The sequence below is a fragment of the Rhineura floridana genome, chromosome 5, assembly GCF_030035675.1.
Source record: "Rhineura floridana isolate rRhiFlo1 chromosome 5, rRhiFlo1.hap2, whole genome shotgun sequence".
In the NCBI taxonomy this organism is placed as follows: Eukaryota; Metazoa; Chordata; class Lepidosauria; order Squamata; family Rhineuridae; genus Rhineura; species Rhineura floridana.
This window is the reverse complement of record NC_084484.1, coordinates 62,670,176-62,689,837: the sequence shown is the minus strand read 5'-3', so window position 1 is coordinate 62,689,837 and position 19,662 is coordinate 62,670,176. Positions and strand designations below refer to the sequence as shown.

Genomic DNA, 19,662 nt, shown 5'->3' with positions numbered 1-19,662 from the left:
GTTGAGGGAATAATAAGAGTGCTTTCAGAAATCGATCTCATAGGGCGATAGGATTTGAATTCAACGAGACGGTTTGTCAAATATACCGGCGCCAGTCCGTGAAGAGCCTTAAACGTTAGTACCAGAATCTTAAACTGATGTCTGGAGCTAATAGGGAGCCAGTGAAGATGGTAAAGAAGAGATGAAGTATGAACCCAAGGACCAGTTTTAGTGATCATTCTCGCGGCCGCTCTTTGTACCTGCCTGAGCGGTCGAAGTGCTCTAGCAGAAAGGCCGACATATAAAGAATTACAATAGTCCAGTCGAGAGGTTACTAAGGCCTGAGTTACTTTCATTAATTCTGATGTTCCTAAAAATGGGAGGAGTTGACGGACCAGTTTTAGTTTTGCAAATGTGGCTCTAGACACGGCTGCAACCTGGGGTTCAAAGGTTAGGGCTGAGTCCAAGATTATACCTAAACTACGGACTTGAGATTTTAAAGGGAGAAAAACTCCGTCAAGTGAAGGCAGATGTCCAGTTCCTTGCAGGAGATTTTTGCCAATGAGAATGACCTCTGTTTTTTCTGGGTTTAGTTTCAATTTGTTTTTATTCATCCAACTTTGCACTGCTAGGAGACATTGATTAAGGCAGTTGACAGTCTCTACAGTGTTCGGTGGAAAGGAACAATACAGTTGTGTATCATCGGCATATTGGTGATAATGAATCCCAAATTTTCGAATGATTTTTCCTAAAGGGCTTACATAAATATTAAATAACATCGGGGATAAAACAGAGCCCTGTGGAACGCCATATTTTAATGGCCAGGGTTTAGAGCAATGATCCCCGAGGGCAACTCTCTGAAGCCTTTTTTCCAAAAAGGAGCGAAGCCATTTTAGTACTGTACCTCTGAGACCCATTTTAAAGAGGCGGTCTAACAGAATGCTGTGATCAATTGTGTCGAATGCGGCAGATAAATCCAATAAAACTAGAAGGGACAGATTGCCTTTGTCATGTTCTAGTTGAAGATCGTCGACTAATGCGACTAGAGACGTTTCAGTCCCATGATTCGGTCTGAAACCAGATTGGAAGAGGTCATAACAGTCGGAGGTGTCTATAAACTTTTGAAGCTGTGAGGCTACCACTCTCTCAATGATTTTACTCAGAAAAGGTAGATTAGATACCAGTCGATAATTATTTAATATTTTAGGGTCGAGAGAGGGTTTTTTTAGTAAAGGTGTAACCATTGCTTCTTTTAGGCATTCCGGTAAGTGGCCTTGTTGCAGAGAAGAATTTACGATTGTACTAATCCAGCTTGCTAATTTCAAATTTGATGTTTTTATCAACCAGGAAGGACATGGATCAAGTAAACAGGTTGTTGGATTCATTCCATTTAGAAATCGAGGAATGTCGTCTGGAGGGATTAATTGAAAGGTGGCAAAAAGCGCAGGGTAGTCATTTTCTGATCTGATGTTCTTTTCCTCTGCCATTTCAGTATGATCTATATTAAAACGAATCTGATCCACCTTAGCTTCAAAAAATGAGGCGAATTCGGACTTCCGGGAAGGGTGACTTAGCCTGTGCCTGCTTTTGAGACGGGCTCCTGCCTCAAAAGAAGCTTATTCAGATATATCAGTCAGTTTTTTCTTTTTTTTTGACTGATTAAACTTCTCCCGGGTAGGGAGAAACGAAGAGATTAACCTCAAAGCCTATTTTTGTTGGGACGACCAGATCTCATTAATTTATGGGACGAGGTCCAGCCGACGAAGGTGGGACGGATTTTCAACAGCAAGCTCTATCTGATAAAGCGAACGTTCATCTTATCTTCTAAGAGAGAACGCACTAACAGGCAAGCACCCTTCTTTCTATATTTTTCTTTTACTTGACTTAAATTGTTGCTGTTTAAAAGAGATTTGCCAGATTGATCAGTTTTTGACATCTCACTGGGGAGCCATAACTTCTCTCTGCTACGCACTAATTAATAGCTTATCTCTGTTTTTGTTGCAAAAAGCTGTCCTGGATTTGCATTCTAAAGATATACACAGAAGAGGGATTTCTATTCCAGATTTTTATTTTGAAGAATATTATATTGTCTGAGACTACTCTCTTTTTGGTCTATTTTATTTTGACGAATCTGTTTTCTGACGACTGCCATTAATTGTTTCGATCCTGGGAACTGCATTTTGTTTACTTAACTATGGAGAGATAAGGCTGTCTGCTCTGTTTATACTGTGATGTCACCAAGTTTGGAGTATTAACCCAATTGTTGCTGAAATAAGAAGTGGTTTTCCTATATTTTTCTTTTAAAATGGCAATTAAGAAAGTGGCTGAGAATCTGGAAATAACTATGTTTCAGAAAATAATGGATGAGATTGAGATAACGAAACAAAACCTGCGACAGGGTTGTAAGGAGTTGAAAATTGAATTGAGTAAAATGACGCAGGAGATTAAAGATATAGGGGTCCCTGTGAGAGAGGTGACCCTGGAAGGGGTCCCTGTGAGAGAGGAGACCCCGGAGATTGGAACAAACGTGGAACAGGAAAAAGATTTGGAGTCTATGGACTTTAGAAATAAAATCTATTGTTTGGAGACACAGGAGATTAAAGACATAGGGGTCCTTGTGAGAGAGGAGACCCTGGAGACTGGAACAGGGGTCCCTGTGAGAGAGGAGACCCTGGAGACTGGAACAGGGGTCCCTGTGAGAGAGGAGACCCCGGAGATTGGAACAAACGTGGAACAGGAAAAAGATTTGGAGTCTATGGACTTTAGAAATAAAATCTATTGTTTGGAACTCAATGTTATCTCTGAAGAAATTAATGAAGATTCTAGAGATAAAGTTATCAATGGCATGGATAATCTTCTGGACTGGAATGACGTGATGGAGCCCAATATAGAGAAAATCTATGGAATTAACTGCAGCCATGTGACAATGGAAAAACTTTCAAGAGATGACCCAGTGTATTTTGAAAAAAAGAACAGAGATATGATTTTACAGCAGTATTTCAGCAACCTATTCAGAATGGATGGCAAGAAAATATTTGGGATAGAGGTAATTCCCATCAGACTCTTACTATATGACTATGGCTTTGACAGCAAGATTATTATGGAATACTGATAATGGAAGATTGGATACTGAAATTACTGGACTTAACAAGACTACTGAAGATGGAAGATGGAAAATGGAACTAATAGGGATAATAGAACAATGGCTACTGAAATTACTGAACCTAACAGATTCTGATGTGATGGATTAATTGAAATGTTTATTTTGACTATGGTTATGACAATAAGATTATCATAATTAGTAATGAGATGGATTAATCGATATGCTTATCTGGAAAAAAAAATTGATAGATATATTTCTTAAAGAATTGAAACCTCTCTTTGACTTTTTGTGGAAAGAATAAAGTAATGTTTATGAGATTTGATGATTAAGTAAGATAACTATTGGAGGAAAGTGATTTTATAATATGACTTAAGAGACAGGATTGTTATATATTATAGACTTATAACTGATCTGATCTTTGACAAATGGGAAGTCAATATTTTACTCTTTATTTTTTATTTTTATTTTTATTTTTATTTATTTTTTTTTTGTTTAACTATTTTTGATTTTGTTTTTTGTCTTTGAATGTTTTATGATTTCGTCTTGTATGTTTTATGAAAATTTGAATAAAAAATTATTGAAAAAAAAAAAAATGAGGCGAATTCTTGGCAGCGGGCTTGAGAGCAGATTAAATGAGAGTTTGTTTGTGGTGTTTGAAGGAGATTATTCACTATCAGATGTTACAGAGAAATAGAGCTGGGTATCATCAGCGTACTGCTGACACCTTGCCCCAAAGCTCCTGATGACCACTCCCAAGAGCTTCATATAGATGTTAAACAGCATGGGGGACAAGATGGTACCCTGCGGCACTCCACAGCACAACTGCCAGGTGGCTGAAAGACAATCACCCAATGCTATTCTCTGAAAATGACCCTGGAGATAGGATCGGAACCACTGTAAAACAGTGCCTCCAGTACCCATCTCACCAAGTCAACCCAGAAGGATACCATGGTCAATAGTATCAAAAGCTGCTGTGAGATCAAGTAAGAATAATAGGGTCCCTGTTCTTCTCCTGAAAAAGGTCATCTATCAGGGCAACCAAGGCTGATTCAGTCCCATAACAAGGCCTGAACCCAGACTGGAATGGGTCAAGATAATCTGTTTCATCCAAAAGTACTTGCAATTGCTGCGCCACAGCCCTCTCAATCACCTTCCCTAAAAAGGGGGTATTTGTGACTGGACGGTAGTTGTTGCAAAACAGTGGGTCCAGGGTGGGCTTCTTCTGGAGCAGTCGAATCACCAACTCTTTCAGGTTGGCTGGAACCAATCCCTCCTGCAACGATGCATTGACCACACCCTGGATCCACTCGGTCAAACCCCCTCGGCAAGCTTTAATAAGCCAAGAAGGGCAAGGGTCAAGAGGACACATTACTGGGTGCATCGTCACAAGCATCTTGTCCATGTCATCAGGATGCATCAACTGAAAACATCCCCAATAAGTTGCAGGAGATGTGGCACTGGACACCTCACTGGGGACTACAGTAGATGTAGATGAGACATCAAGATTGCTACAGAGGCAAGCAACTTTACCCTCAAAGCGCCTTGCAAACAATTCACCGTGAGTCTCTAAAGGGTCTAAAACTCCATTTCTTGGAGTTGATGTCAACAGACACCTGACAATCTGGCAAAGTTCCACTGGATGGGTACTTGAGGATGTGATGGTGGCAAAGAAATGGGCCTTCTTTGCCACCCTCACCGCTGCACAGTAGGCACAGTTATGATGTTTTACTCATGCCTGATTAGCCTCACAGCATGTCTGTCGCCACTTGCTCTCTAGCTGTCATCCAGCCTGTTTCATTGCTCTTAGCTCACTGGTGTAGCAAGGTGCAAACCAGGCTCCAAAATGCCAGAGAGGGTGCTTGGGGGCAACTGTGTCAAGAGCCTGATGCGCCTCACTGTTCCACAGCATAAGGGCTTCAACAGGGTCACCTGCTCTATCTACTGGGAACTCCCCCAGGGCATTCAGGAATCCAGTAGATTCCATTAGTCACCGGGGGTGGACCATCTTAATCTGTCCATTGCTTCTGCAGGGAGGATCAGAGCCATAAGTCTAAACTTCACCAGGAAGTGATCTGACCATGACAATGGGGTGACAGCCACCCCCCATCTACAGACCACCCCTTCCTCCATCTGAAGCAAAAATCAAGTCAAGGGTGTGCCCTGCCCTATGCGCTGGGCTGATGACAACTTGAGACAGCCCCATGATCATCATGGAGGCCGTGCAGTCCTGAGCTGGAACACTAGAGGTAGCCTCAGCATGGGCATTGAAATCACCCAGGACTATCATTCTGGGTTCCTCCAATACCACAGCCAAGATGGCCTCCACCAGCTTAGTCAGAGAAGCTACCGGGCAGCAGGGTGGACGGTACACCAGCAGCAACCCTAGTTTACTGTCTCCTTGGCTCAACACCAGGTGCAGGCCCTCACAGCCAGCTCCAACACAGAGTGGATTCTTGGTGACCGAGATGGAAGTTCTGTGCACCACAGCAACTCCCCCCCCCATTCTTGCAGTCTGTGCTGGTGTTGTACCGAGTATCCAGGTGGGCAAAGCTGGGTTAGATCAACTCCTCCCAGCTCACCCACCCAGGTTTCGGTAATGCACACCAAATCGGCACCTTCATCCATGATCAAATCATGGCTGAGTGTGGTCTTATTGTGTACCGATCTGGCATTAAACAACAGCACACACAGGCCAGTGGGCACAGTAGATGAGCAATGAGGAACCCGTCCATGAGAGGAATGGGAGCAAGAAACAAGGCATAGATAGCCTTACCCTCATCTTCTATGGTAGTTCACCACCTCCCCATGGCTATACCTCCCTCTACCCATGATCACTGAAATTGGGGTGGCATCACCAATGTTCTTCCTTGCTAAGACTCCTCCTAAATAGCTGATATAAACCCAACAAGAGCCCACCTACAAGACCTGCTTGAACAAATTATCCCAGTAGGCCTCTGAGAAAGTTGGGAACAGTCAGACAGGGCACATCTACTCCCCCCTGCCATCTCACACCCTGGGAGGGCCAGCCTTCTGCCAGTTACAGATTCTCACTCTGAAGACATCTGGTGACTCTCTCCTATCTTTCAGTTCACTGCACAGGCTCTCACCCTGCTCAAGAACTACACAGGCACCATAAACCTTCCCCACTACCAATCTCCTCCAGATTGCTTTTTTAAAAAATAGAAGGGGATAGCACCCTCACCCTCGGGACTTCCTAAGTGACTCCCCAAGAGCAGCCGGGCTTTTATCCCCCCTGACCCAGCCAGGAGCTGATGCAAAAGGCTGCAAGATTGCCTGCAGCCCCTCTCTGGAGTCAGGGTCAGGCAGGGGGTCCCAGTCCTTGCAACACTTACCAGGGACTTCAGTAGTCTCAAGAGACAGCAACCTAGAGGAGAGTGTAAGCAAGCACTCAGATGCTCAGATGCTCACTCCCAGGGTGGGTCTTCTGCAGTTCCCCCTGTGCTGCAGCTGTTCCCCTTACAACTCCTATCATTCCTACTCAGTGGCCATGCTGGCTGGGGCTGAATAGACACTGTAGTTCAACAACATGTGGGATCCCACAGGTTCTTCACTCCTGTTTTACTCCTTATGGTTGCAGCATTGTAATCTGCCCTTCCCACGTGATTTCACCATTTCATACATTTAATTTACTTTTGGAGTGGCTGGACTATTATTCCCATCATCCCTGACCATTGGCCACAGTGGCTGGGATTGTTGGGAGATGTTGTCCAGCAAATAACTCAGGGACTACAAGTTAGCTATCCTTGACTGGCTGTTTTACATCTGGGATAAAGCCACAGGCAGGCAGAAACTCTAGGACTCTCAATGTATGAATTTGATTTTCTAAAAAGCCAGAAAAAATGGTTGATACGACAGATCACTGTTCTCTGGAAGATATCCTTCCCCCTTAAAAAAAAAAGTTCTTTCATTTCTGTGTTTCTATAGCTAGTGACTGAGCATTCATTGCTGGTAGAGCCTCGATGGGAGTGGTGGCCAAGGGGGATTGTGATAAGTGTGTAGGCAGTGTTGACTGAAAATGCCTCCCCCTGGAACGCTTTTGGAAAAAGAAAAAAAAGTTGGCCACTAGGAAGTGCTTTGGCCCCATCCTCTGAAGTGGATGGCCAAATCTGTCAAGTCAGTTTCTCATGCTTAAGTTCAGTTTTTCCCATTTCCACATCAACTGTGATTTTTTTTAAGTCCACACAAAAAATTGTATGCATTTTTGTGTGCATTTTTCCTTCATATTTGTATGCCTGTTTGCCTAAACATTTTTGCAAGTAATTTCTCCTAACATAATATAGTTTCATGCCTTATTTTCACCAATGTATGCATTTTTGTGCATACGTTTTGGTTGGAGAATGGCATCACAAAATTTGGAGAAGTTTGCATTTCAAAGGATAGCTGTGTTTTGGTTGACTTACTGGTCAGGAAGTGCACATTAGTTAAGTTCACTTTAAAATATTAATCTCCCATCACTACTGTTTCCCCACCCTGATTGATGACTCCCACCTGTGAAAGTTGATGGGGGTTTGACCTCCTGCATCCCTAAATGTGATCAGAAAGTATAGGCAACCCAGAAGGGTTGTCCCCTCCTTGAAGTTTTTTTTTTTTTAAAGTGGTTGCTAGTTTTTCTCTAACTGAGCTGGTTCCTGGTATAGGAGCTGAAAGATTTGGTAAGCCGGGAGGAATCTGGTGTATAAAGTGCCAGTTTCACTGCCGGTACCATGAGTGGAAATGGTCATGTAATGGCTGCCTGTGCATGCAGAACTCTGTGTGTGTATTGAGATGCTATCTGACCACATGAAGGGACACACTAAAACACGTGTGCAATGTTTAGCATGCCATCAAAATCATGTCTGCTTATGGTTTGAGTTGCTCACAGCTGGCACAAGCAGTAACTACCATGCCATAGCTGTTCATGAAAAGGAGCTCTGAATCAGCCCAGAGACCTCCTTCTACATTGCTAATAACTCCATGGTACAACAATGGCAGGCCTTGTCACAGTGCCAACCCATTCAGAGAAGTAAAAAAGGACACCAGGATTTGGTTCCAGTCTGCTTGATCTTCCTCATGATGACCAGTCTCTTAGGGCCGGTTCACTTTGATTTCTCATTGTTTGATGACTCACAGATGAGCAAATGAATCAAATAACCTTGTTCATTGGGTGTTGAGTGATAAGCAGTGTATGAAAGTAGTTTTCCAACAGTTTCTTGGGGGTGAGCTCACCAGTCCTGCCCCAGACCTAACAGCATTCCAGGACATTGGATTGGGGGGAGGGAGAGATGTTTGTCAATACAAAAAGAATGTGGGGAAAAATCTTCAGAGTTGCCTTTTGTTCAGGATTGGGGGAGTGAGAAAAAAAATTCTCAAGACATTTTCTTACAAAAATGCCTTTTCAGAAATTTTAGCTCAGCTCTACACAAACCATAACATGTTTGAGTGGGAGAAAATCTTTGTGCTCAGGCAGAGTAAGACTCTTGAGCCCCATTTATTATTTACCTTTTAGAAATAAAACACTACCCTTTGGTTTGGATCACATGTGTAGAAACAAAAAGAAGTTAGGTTCTGTTTTTATCTGAAACGATTGGCCATGGCCTTGAGTAGTAGTAAATCTGGGCAATCAATGGTTTTTGGATTATCCCAGTTCAATCAATCAATCAATTTTATTGCTTTTAGCCAATGGCCATCGCAAATACAAATACAGATGAGGTACACAAAGTGATAAAAAATGTTAAAAATCCGGGTTAATGGCCAACAAATTAGGTATGACAATTGTCATTTAAATATTGAAAATGGGCAGCGCATAATTTCTTCGCTGCCAGGGCACACTTGGCGACTAAAGTAGTCACATGATTGCAATTATCAATTAAAAGCTCCACCACTAGCTCCTGGGGACATTTGGCAGAGGTGGAATTAATAAATTGTGCCAGAAATTTCTGTCTGGGACCGTCGTATAGTGTGCAGTGTAACAAGTAGTGGATAATATCTTTGACAGTGTTACACCCTGCAATGCATTTCTGCTCTTCAGTAGGAATACCTTGATACCTCCCTGCTAAATAGGCAGAGAGCATCCGTTGGAATCTCAGTTCGGAAAATGCTTTGCGAAGAGAGGGATGTATAAGAAGGTCCAAGTACCCTGATGTAGCATGATTTAGTTTAATTTGAGGGTACCAGATGGAAAAGGTGGCTAGTACGATAGATACCCGATCTTGGCCTGTTGCGTGGTCGAAGACCCGACTCCTGAGGGCTTGTGGGCTAAAGTTCGAGAGCTCGCCCAATGAGATGTTATATTGGGCCAACAATTCCTGGCTAGTACGGACCCATCCACTCTTGGGAGACTGCTCGAGCCAACAGAGTTTGGCGAGAGAGTTGTCAGGCATACGAATTATTCTGCGCCAGTATCTAAAAAAGGCTAAATCTATTCTAGCCGCAAGGGGAGGTAGACCAAGTTCTGCTCTAAGATGAGCTGCAGGGGTTCCCGAGGGAAGCCCTAAAACCTGTCTTATGAACTTGTTTTGTATGGGTTCTAACTCTTGCTTAGCAGATGCTCCCCAGAGTTCAGTCCCATAGAGTATGGAAGCCACTGCCTTGGCAACAAAAACCTTAAGCAATTGGAGAACCAATTGTCCGCCCCTGCCATAAAAGAACCTTTTAAGTTGAACTAGTGTTCTGGTGGCGGTAAGTTTAGTAGCCCTAGCGTGAGGTTTCCACGAGAGGTTTTCACTAAGGCAAATGCCCAGGTACTTGAATGAACAAACCTGCTCCAGCGAATGACCGGCAATTGACCAGCTAGATGGTTTTCTTTTGTTACCAAAAATCACGATCTTGGTTTTGCTGTAATTAATAGTCAAGTGGTGCTCCTTACAATAGATGTTCAAGTGAGTGAGCATCCTTTTTAGGCCAATCTTATTTAATGAGAGCAAAGCCAAGTCGTCGGCGTAAAGCAGAAGGGGAATTTTGCAGCGTCCGATTGAGGGGGGGGAAAGATGGGGAGGCCATTGAGGGAATGATATCGTTTATAAAAAAATTAAATAAAAAGGGTGCCAAAATGCAACCCTGTTTCACCCCTTTTTCTGCCTTGACCACTCTGGTAAGCAGCCCCTGAGGACCCAAGTGCACTCGTAGTGTGTTCGCCTGATGAAGGGCATGGATAAGATGCAGCAATTTCTTATCGATATTAGTCTGATATAATTTTCGCCAAAGTAAGTCCTTGTCTATGAGGTCGAAAGCAGCAGTAAAATCTACAAAAGCCACATACAAAAATTTGTTTGGGCCTTTCGTGGTCTTTTCTATAAGAAAGGTTTTTGGATTATTGCCTGACTATGAATTTTTTTTTTTTAAAAAAAGCACTTTCACCATTAATTAAATATGTGTTCACTTGGTTTACTTTGCCCCTTCTCAAGTCTGGCCCACCCATCAATGCATATCCCCACAGCTCAGAATTACCAGTACCATGATAAGATGTTCTGTGCCATTAATTAAGAATAGGGCTGGTTCAAACCAGTGGACAAAGCTGCATGGTCTGAGCTGAAAGAGCTAGCATTTTTCTGTGTTGCTGGAAATCAGTTCTAACTAGGGGGAGGCCTATACTTAAAATATATTTTTGCCACTTATTCCAGCTGTCACTGAACATTATGTTGCCCAGACTGACATATAAAAATTACATCTCTGGTTATGATGGAATGGTTCTAGCCAGGTACTGACAAATGTTAAAAGACAGTTGCTACACTATATGAGCATATACAATCCATATCCCCGCTTAATTAGCAATTGGATGTTAAGCCCAGGGCTGATGTGAAGTGTTGCTCAGCTGCAGTCTGTGACTGTCATGAGAGTGTTGAAAGTGCCCGCAAGAAAACAGTATCGGTGCCCATCAAGGTAGGGATGGTACAGAGGCAGTACAGTCATCTTTGGGGTGGATTTCCACTAGATGGCACACAAGGGTCCCTTTAACTCTATGATTATATGGAACAAACCCATTTGATCAGGCTCCATCATCTCACAGAGTCTTTGGTTTCAAGTGAGGCAAGTTTGCAATTGAGACTTCAGAGAGATTCAGGTAAGAGGTTGACAAGAAAGGGATGTACAAGTAGAGATGCATGAATCTGTCAGTTTCAATTTCTGGGAGTTTCTCATTTTTACAATCTGAAGTTCAGTTTGCCCAATTTCTGAATGCATTTGTATTTTTTAAAAAAAAAAATTGCATGAAAATCCCTACACATGTTATGTGCATTTTCTTGAAATATATGCTTTTTTGCAAGCAATTTCCCCTAATATAATGCATTTTGTATATAGTTTCACTAATATGTATTTTATGCATTTTTTGTTGTTGGAAAATTGTGAATTTTGAATGGTAGCTGCATATCAGTTAGCATATAGATTTAAGAAGTGCAAATGCAGTAGGTTCGCACTAAAATGTGAAAGGATTAATATCTCCTGCATACCTGTGTCCAAGTGACTCCAAATATTTTATTCCAGTCTATTCACATATACATGTACTAAGTAGCAAACTGCTCAGTACCATAATTAGTCTGAAGAGCAGCGTGTACAGATGATTGGAATGACTCTATTTGAAGAGGGGGGTATCACAAACATGTCTATATATGGTACCCTACTGTGCCATCTCTCTCTAAGGGGTCCTGTACCTTGGATGAGAAATCATATATAGGGGTCCAGTGACAGCTAACTTCCTCTCTGCATAAGCCCAGGGGAAAATTCTTGGTAAGACCCTCCAAGCTCCCATCTCAAAGAGAGGGCACAAACCTTCTCAGCGTTGTTAGGGTACTTCAGCAGCAGGGAAGAAGATGAAATCTGGAATACATATGATCCAGGAAACCCTGAATTCCAGTAAATGGACGGACACACACACACACATACATACACAACTATTGGTCAAAACTCAGGACATATATTCTATTGTGTCCTGTTGGCAATGTCATACTGGAAGGTATGTATGCCACTTCAAGGAAATCCAAGCACAATCAGATCCTTATGTAGCCAAAATGGCACTAGATTCCATACATAAGAAAAAGTTATCAGCAAGCAAAGTTTGCAGAAGTACAAAAAAACTTTATGGGAAAAATCCCTATGGGGGAAAGCAAAAACAGCACAATGACTGAACATGCTTTTGGGCTCAGAATGTTATCTGACTGTTGGGAGGAAGGAAGGAAAAACTGGGGGAGATGAAATGGAATGAAATGTCCTGGAAAATGGCTCGCTGGCTCGCTGGAACCCTGAACAGGAGCACTTCACACTGCAACATTGTGTTGCAGTTCCCACTTGCCTAACTTAATATTACAGAAGCAGCTCACCGGATAGGTAGGAGCTACAGCATTGGCTTCCTGGCATCAGGGTCTCTGCTGCTTAGTGGGAGGGGAGGGAGAGGGAGAGGGGAAGGGGTTAAGTGATGGGCAGATTGGCACAGTGCAGGCACACCAATCGGAGCCACTTCTGTAATTCTGAAATTCTTACAAACTGCCAACTAGCCTGCCATCTTACCTAGCAAGCTTTTTCTCCCTCCCTCCTTTTTATGTCATCTCTTTGCTTGCTTGCTTAATATACAGCCTGAAGAAGAGTTTTGATTTGCTTGAAAGATTGCATACCACTTTGTGTTTGGGGGTTGATCCTCCTAATAAAACAAAGATATTGTTTTATTACTATTTCTGTATGGAAGCTTAAGCAGGGGGTGAGAAAACTCTCAGAAGACTAGAAGATGGGGGAATTGTAAGTGAGAATATGGATGCAGCCAGAACAGAGGGTTGTCCTGACATACAGTACATAACCATCCTTCACATACTTAACCATCCTGGATATGGAAGACAGATGTGGCACCCAGGAACAGATTGCCTAGATTTGCAGAATGCAAGCTGAATATACAAAATATATATTTACCGTTAACAATTGTTCATTAGTAATTAAATTTTCTCTATTTAAAAATAATCTAGAGGGATTCAAACATATCATAACAACAACAACAACACCACATTCTGAGAACTTACCTAGGGCTGTTCTTGCTGGTGTGGCATCTTTTTTAATCCAAAATGATACCCAGGATAAGACAACTGTTAATATACAGGGAATGTAGGTTTGAATAGTGAAGTATCCCATTCTTCGACTTAATTCGAAGTATATTGTCATGACTATATAATCGCCTGCAACAATAAAAAAAATCATATCATTCGATAACTGCCTTGTATCAGCCCATGTACAATTCAGTGGGAGTCTGGTCTCATGAACAGCAATGGCACCAGAAAAGAAAATTCGGGGAGGGGAACAGAAGGGGCAAAATATATTTATAGGTGGGCAAAATATACTAAATGGGGCAAGCTCCTTGTTTGGGGGGCATTTGCACTGCCCCTGCTCATGATAAAGAACATTTCCAGAATCACTTATAGTGTTAACAATCATGAGCATCACAGCTCTCAGCGTATATAATACCTTTATATCAGGAATGTCAGGATGTCAAATGGGGATGGAGAGCCAAACTTTTATTTGTTTTATTTATTATTAAATTTATATCCAGCCCTTTTCCCAGAAAGAGCCCAGGGTGGCAAACGAAAACACTAAAAGCACTCTAAAACATCTTAAAAACAAAATACTTTAAAACATATTAAAACAAAACATCTTTAAAAACACATCAAAACAAAACATCTTAAAAGCATTTTTTAAACAGTCTTAAAAACATCTTAAAAAGCAATTCCAGCACAAATGCAGACTGGGATAAGGCCTCTACTTAAAAAGCTTGTTGAAAGAGGAAGGTCTTCAGCAGGCTCCAAAAAGTTAACAGAGATGGTGCCTGTCGAATATTTAAGGGAAGGGAATTCCAAAGGGTAGGTGCCACTATACTAAAGGTCCGTTTCATATGTTGTGCGTAATGGACCACCTGATAAGATGGTATCTGCAGGAGTCCCTCACCTTCAGAGTGCAGTATATAAGGGTATATAAGGGGTAAGACAATATTTCAGGTATCCTGATCTCAAGCTGTATAGGGCTTTGTACATCGAAACCAGAATTTTGAATTTGGTAACTTTCCAAGTTGCAGACCTCCAGGGCCTGCACTCAATATTTTTTATTACAAAAAATACTAACTCCTCCTGAATTTACAGACAAAGTATGTAAATCAGAAACTAACATTTGAAATATTTGAATGGCAATTGGGGTGGAAGGATCTGTCAATTTGGGTTCTCTTAGTTTTTCCTTTGTCCAATCTTAAATTCAGTTCTCCACGTTTTTGCAGCAATCTGCATTTTAAAAAAATCCTCATGAAAATTCTTCAGCATTTTAGTGTGAATTAGTGGGTGGGTTTGCTGGGGTCAAGGTTGGTATGCAAGGTGAGCAGGTACAGAGCCACTAGTAAAAGTGTATGAACAAAATATTGTTAAGGAAAGTAAGTTTTATCCAATATGCAGTATGGTCACACATAATTTATATTCTCTGATTATGTGGCAAAGCAACTTTTTAGATAAAATGCAAAAGAAGTGTGAAATAACTAGTTTACATGCCAAATATATCAAATACAAAAAATGAAAAAGGAGATTCAATAATAACTTGAAAGGGGGCAATTTTGTTGTTTGAATAATGTATTGTTGTCCCTTGCTTCTCACCATGTCTCTTCCTGTTTAACATGCTATTGATCTCAGGTTTATATAGAGATATATAACATGAAAGAAACAACACAGGAAATTGCTGGACTGATAAAGTGTGCCTTTTATTCTGGGTTCTTGTTCACAGCTTTGAAGAAACATATAAATAAAATTAAGCAAACTCTTAATAAGACTACCTTATTCAGAGAGAATGTAATTACATGACAGAAGGATTTTGTAGCAGGATGTGGATGAGATGTACATGAGATCAGGAAGAGGCAAGTGTTTGGCAAACAAGGAAAGTGAATAATATAACTGGGAAAAGAGTAGATAGGTCCTAGAAGAATTTCAACTAGCTATTTTAATTAACAGCATGGATTTGACAACAGTGGGAGAAAGGAAATGTGGTGGGGCATAAGCCTTATTCCCATCTTATTCCCCTGCCCCCACATGCAAACAATTAGTAATTAGTTGGAACTAGACTTTTAATGAGAGCCAGTATGGATGAATGTTTGCAGCAAGGAGTCTGACCTACTCAAATAGACTCCTTTTGTGATAGAGAACTCTGATCTTCCAGGATTCTAAATCATGCAGAAAGTCTACTCAAAGCTCCCCACTGCAGACATCCAGCCCTGAACACATGTGGGTGAGTGTAGGAATGGTAAAGGCCAATAGGCTCATCCCCACTCTCCCCATTTTGTGATGGTAATTACAGGGGAGGGCAGAGTGAATGACTAGGGTTCTAGTGTCTCAAGTGTGACACATTTGTTTAAATGTCTGTCTACTTCTTTGGTTTTCCGAGACGGAGGAAGCGGCTGGGATGGTATGTAAAGCACAGGTGGTGAAATGCCTGCGATGAATCTGACTGAGCACAAGTTATTGCCCATTTGAGGACCTATACTGTGGCAGTTCTGGTGGTGAAAAAAATCCCACTTATTTGCCATGATTGCTTCTTTTCAATGCCATCCACAGTGTAGCTATTCTCTATGGTGAAATTTGTGCTATAGTCTGTTTGCTTGATCCTTGCCCATCTTATCTGGTAACACAACTTCCCATTTGGGCTTGGTTAGTAAGCCAGCAGAACAGTCACAAAAGGAGATATCTGTTTCTTCCAGATTAAAATAAGTGGTTATAAGACCCCTGACTGAGAAACCATCTTTGGATCTCACTAACTATAGATTAGTCTTGAATGTGGTGTTTTGGGGGAAGGATACTCAAGCAAACAGTCACTCCAGGCATTTGTGGATGAAGCAGATTATCTAGATCCACATTACTCAGGTGTTAGACCCATTTTTGGAACAGAAACAGCCTTTGTCCCTCTGGTAGGTGATTTGTTTCAGGAGAAGAATGTCTCTGGTAATTCTCTTTGATCTCTTGGCAGCTTGTGACACCATCAGCCATGATATCCCTACAGATCATCTATGTGGATTGTGTAGAGAGGCTCCGTCTGGAAGCGGTCCTGCTCCTGCCTCACAGGCGCTGGAACACCAGGATCTAGCAACAGGTTTTTTATATTAAATATACTGCAGAAAGCTGGACTACACTTCACTTTATATAGGGTTCCCCTTGAAGATGGTCCAAAAGCCTGAGCTGGATCACGATTTTGCCTATTCATCTGCTGACATCTACTTTGAAATGTCTTCAGTGGCTGTCAGTTCATTTCCACAATGGGTTCAAGGTGGTGGTCTTGATCTTTTAAACCCTAAATGATTTTGGTCCTGAGAGTATCTGGCCATTGCTCAGTGATAGAACATCTGGTTTGCATGCAGAAGGTTCAGTCCCCAGCATCTCCAGGTTAGGCTGAGGATGCCCTCTGTCTGAAAACCTGGAGAGTTGCTGACAGTCAGCACTGGCAATACTGAGTTAGATTGACCAATAATCTGATTTAGTACAAGGCAGCTTCCTATGTTTCTATATGAGACCTTCTGAGCGTTAAGATCTGCCAATGAAGCCCTTTTCAAAGTACCATCAATTATGGATGATAGCTTGTCCTCAACAAGGAGCAGTGGCCCCTGTTTTTTGGAACTGTTTCCAGCTGGAAGTTCCACAGTCGCAGGCTCTCATACCTTTTCAGATAAATTTGAAAAACCCTTTCTGATGCTTCCTCTTATTATTATGCCACTGTTGAATTCAAGTCTAATAATAAAGTCTAAAAACTAATAGCCAGGCAAATGGGTGCATCCCCCTAGAGTTGTGCCCCCATGATTTTTTTTAATTGTATTTTTAATTTGTGACATGACACACAATGGCAGCCTCCATTTTAAAAAAATCACAGTTTGTTTTAAGAACAGGAGCAATTTAAGAATAGGAACTCTGAAATATTCAGTGAATAAGGGAGGGCAAGTGCACAAAAAACCTCATCTAGAAGAGCCCCCAACAGCTTGTATAGTAATATGATTCTTGAAGAATTAAATGTTTGAACTTTGGATTATGGGATGGAGTTAGATTCCACCCCTTGGACTTTCCTTTGCTCTGCTTTTCAGTTTGTTTCATTTGTCTTCTCTACCCAGCCAGCAATAAAGAAGCATGTTTGTTTGTCTGTAGCAAAAAAAAAAAAGTTTGTTTATTCTGCAGTTACAGTGAGTAGAGCAGGACTGGGTACTTATTGCTAAAAGGTGAAATAAGATATAACCTAAACTGAACTGAAAAAAATATCTACTGTAAGTTACCCTTTACTCTTTTGAAGTGCTCAATCACTTTCATAATTGCTATTTTGTTCTTGAGTACTCGATGGTAAAGGATGAAAACAGCCCTACAGGAATAGAAACACTGCTGCTGTGCACACAACTGCTAGTTGGTTGACTACCCACATAGGCTGTAACTCAGGCCTTATTTCTGATTTTCCCAGTTTGTGCAGCTTAGCATGAGGCCTTTTCTGGGCTTCTGGGCAGGAAAAAAATCAACCCAACAACCAGTAAAAAAAAAAAATCCAATTGCTTCCCACAATTAGTTTCCAATGTCTTAGTTAGTCTTTTATAGAGCAACCAGTTAATTCTTCCTTCTTGATTGTCCAACAGGAAAGTAAATCTAAAAGTCAGGAACAAGACGAGAAGGGGGGACCCTTGGTATCCCCTTGTTCACTGTATCCTTAATATCCTTTTTCTTATGAAACACAAATTATGCCAGTCATTTAATTTCTGGTGTTAATACTAACCTTTCTGTTAACTTGACCTTTACATAGCCCATTATGTAAGTTAACAGACCTGCATGGAGCAGGAGTAAAAGGGAAGGCTACTGCCTTTCCTTTTCTCTGACCTGGACTTCATATGCATTCTACCAGTGGGTGGGGGGAGGGATTGTCTGGTGCTATCTACCTCTCCCCCAAAAGGCCCTACCTAGAAATGTGGCTGTCCCACCTAACAAGGAAGGCTGGCTACAGGGCTGCTTGAATTGTTTGCAGTATGAATTGTTTCAGTTGGTTTCCTTGCAAACCACATTGGCAGCTGCTACGGCTAAAAGGTGGTCTAGGAATATAATAAATTATTTTTTTGTGGGTGTGAGTACTGTTGTTATTGTGTGATAATATAGGAAAAAGATCTCTCTCTCTCTCTCTCTCTCTCTCTCAATGACCACCTATCAGGAATGCTGTAGTAATGGATTTCCTACATTGATGGGGGGCAGGTCTGGATTACCAGGTCCCTGAGGTCCCTTCCAATTCTATGGTTTTATCAGCTGCAAATAGCCAAATTGATTCAAGTAGGCGAGCCTCAAGTGGCAATTGTATTTGAGGCTATCTTACCTTTTTTCTTTCTCATTTCTTTTTGCAAGCACATTCTCCTTCTGTTCAGCCTTTCTCTAACATAAATGCTCATTTCATTCCCTTTATACAGTGGGCTGCAATTTTCATGCTGGCAACCTCCTGTGCTTGTGGCTGCTTCCCATTTAGCTCACGTTCAAATCCCTTAAGAAAGGCACCTCATTTTTGATGGCTTCAGCAAAAGGGTATAAACATACATTCTGGAGATAAGTGGGGGTTTTTTTTCAAAAAAGAGGCCTCCCACTGTACCAGAAGTGTAGGGAATTACCATTTAAGTGCAGTTTTACCACATTGGTTGAAATTCTAAAACCATCATATATTTGAACTGCAAGTAGATTCCAAGTTGCAGCTGACTTATCAGTATGGGTATTTCACCTTAAATACATCCAGAAAGAAATTATCCTCTAATGCAGGGATAGTCAATGCAGTGCCATCCAGATGTTGATGGACTATAACTCCCATCATGCTTGGCTGTGGTGGCTGAGGCTTATGAGAGCTGAAGTCAGGTTACATCTGGAGGGCATCATGTTGGCTATCCATGATCTGTTGGAATGAAGAGCATTTGCAGTGCAGTAAAAGTAGAGACTGGTGGCTCCAGTATCAGTGGGACAGGGAATCTGCTCTGGGTTTTACTTTGAACATTCAAGGAACTGTCCAAGATGCTGAACCTATTTTTGGAATAGGTTTAAGCACCTTGGACAGCTCCTTGAAAGTTCAGACTAAAATCCAGAGCAGATTCACTATTTTTGGATAACTGTTTCGTTTTAGATAATCTTTGGCAAACTTTTCCTGCTTTTATATGCAGACTTTGTGGCCCCGAAGGCTCTATAAATTGGTTCCATAAATGAAGACTGCAGGCTAAATTCCAGTCCACTAATGTTGAGCCAAAGGAAAGCACTATAAGCTGTTGCTAGTAGTTAGGCTGTTAAAGTGGCTCCTACAGTCTGTCAACAAAGCATACCGTGGCCACTAGGGGAGTTGAATGGGGCTGTATTCTCTCCTATTTTAATGGTGGTATAAATGATATTGTTCCTAAATTAAAGAATGAGACCCCTCCTCCATCAATTGGCCTAAAGAAAATAGCACTTCTATGTTTTGCATTGCAGACTATATGTTTTTCTCCTAAACACAACTGAGTCTGAGATGTCTGTGGGTTGCACTGAAGAACATCTTTTACCAAAAAACCATTTGGTCATCAGATGGTCCTCCACTTTTTGTGTATGCTGGAAATCTGAAAACAT

At 41.5% G+C, this 19,662-nt stretch overlaps 1 protein-coding gene across 5 annotated transcripts in view; it reads right to left on the bottom strand.

The window, feature by feature from the left end:
* The window catches only part of GABRG3 (gamma-aminobutyric acid type A receptor subunit gamma3), a 555,379-nt gene that overhangs the window by 17,253 nt on the left and 518,464 nt on the right, over positions 1-19,662 (bottom strand). For all 5 annotated transcript variants that reach the window (XM_061626947.1, XM_061626951.1, XM_061626949.1 and 2 more), the window contains one exon: positions 13,081-13,233. In XM_061626947.1, the coding sequence (XP_061482931.1) occupies positions 13,081-13,233 (153 nt within the window). The remainder of the gene's footprint in view (positions 1-13,080; positions 13,234-19,662) is intronic.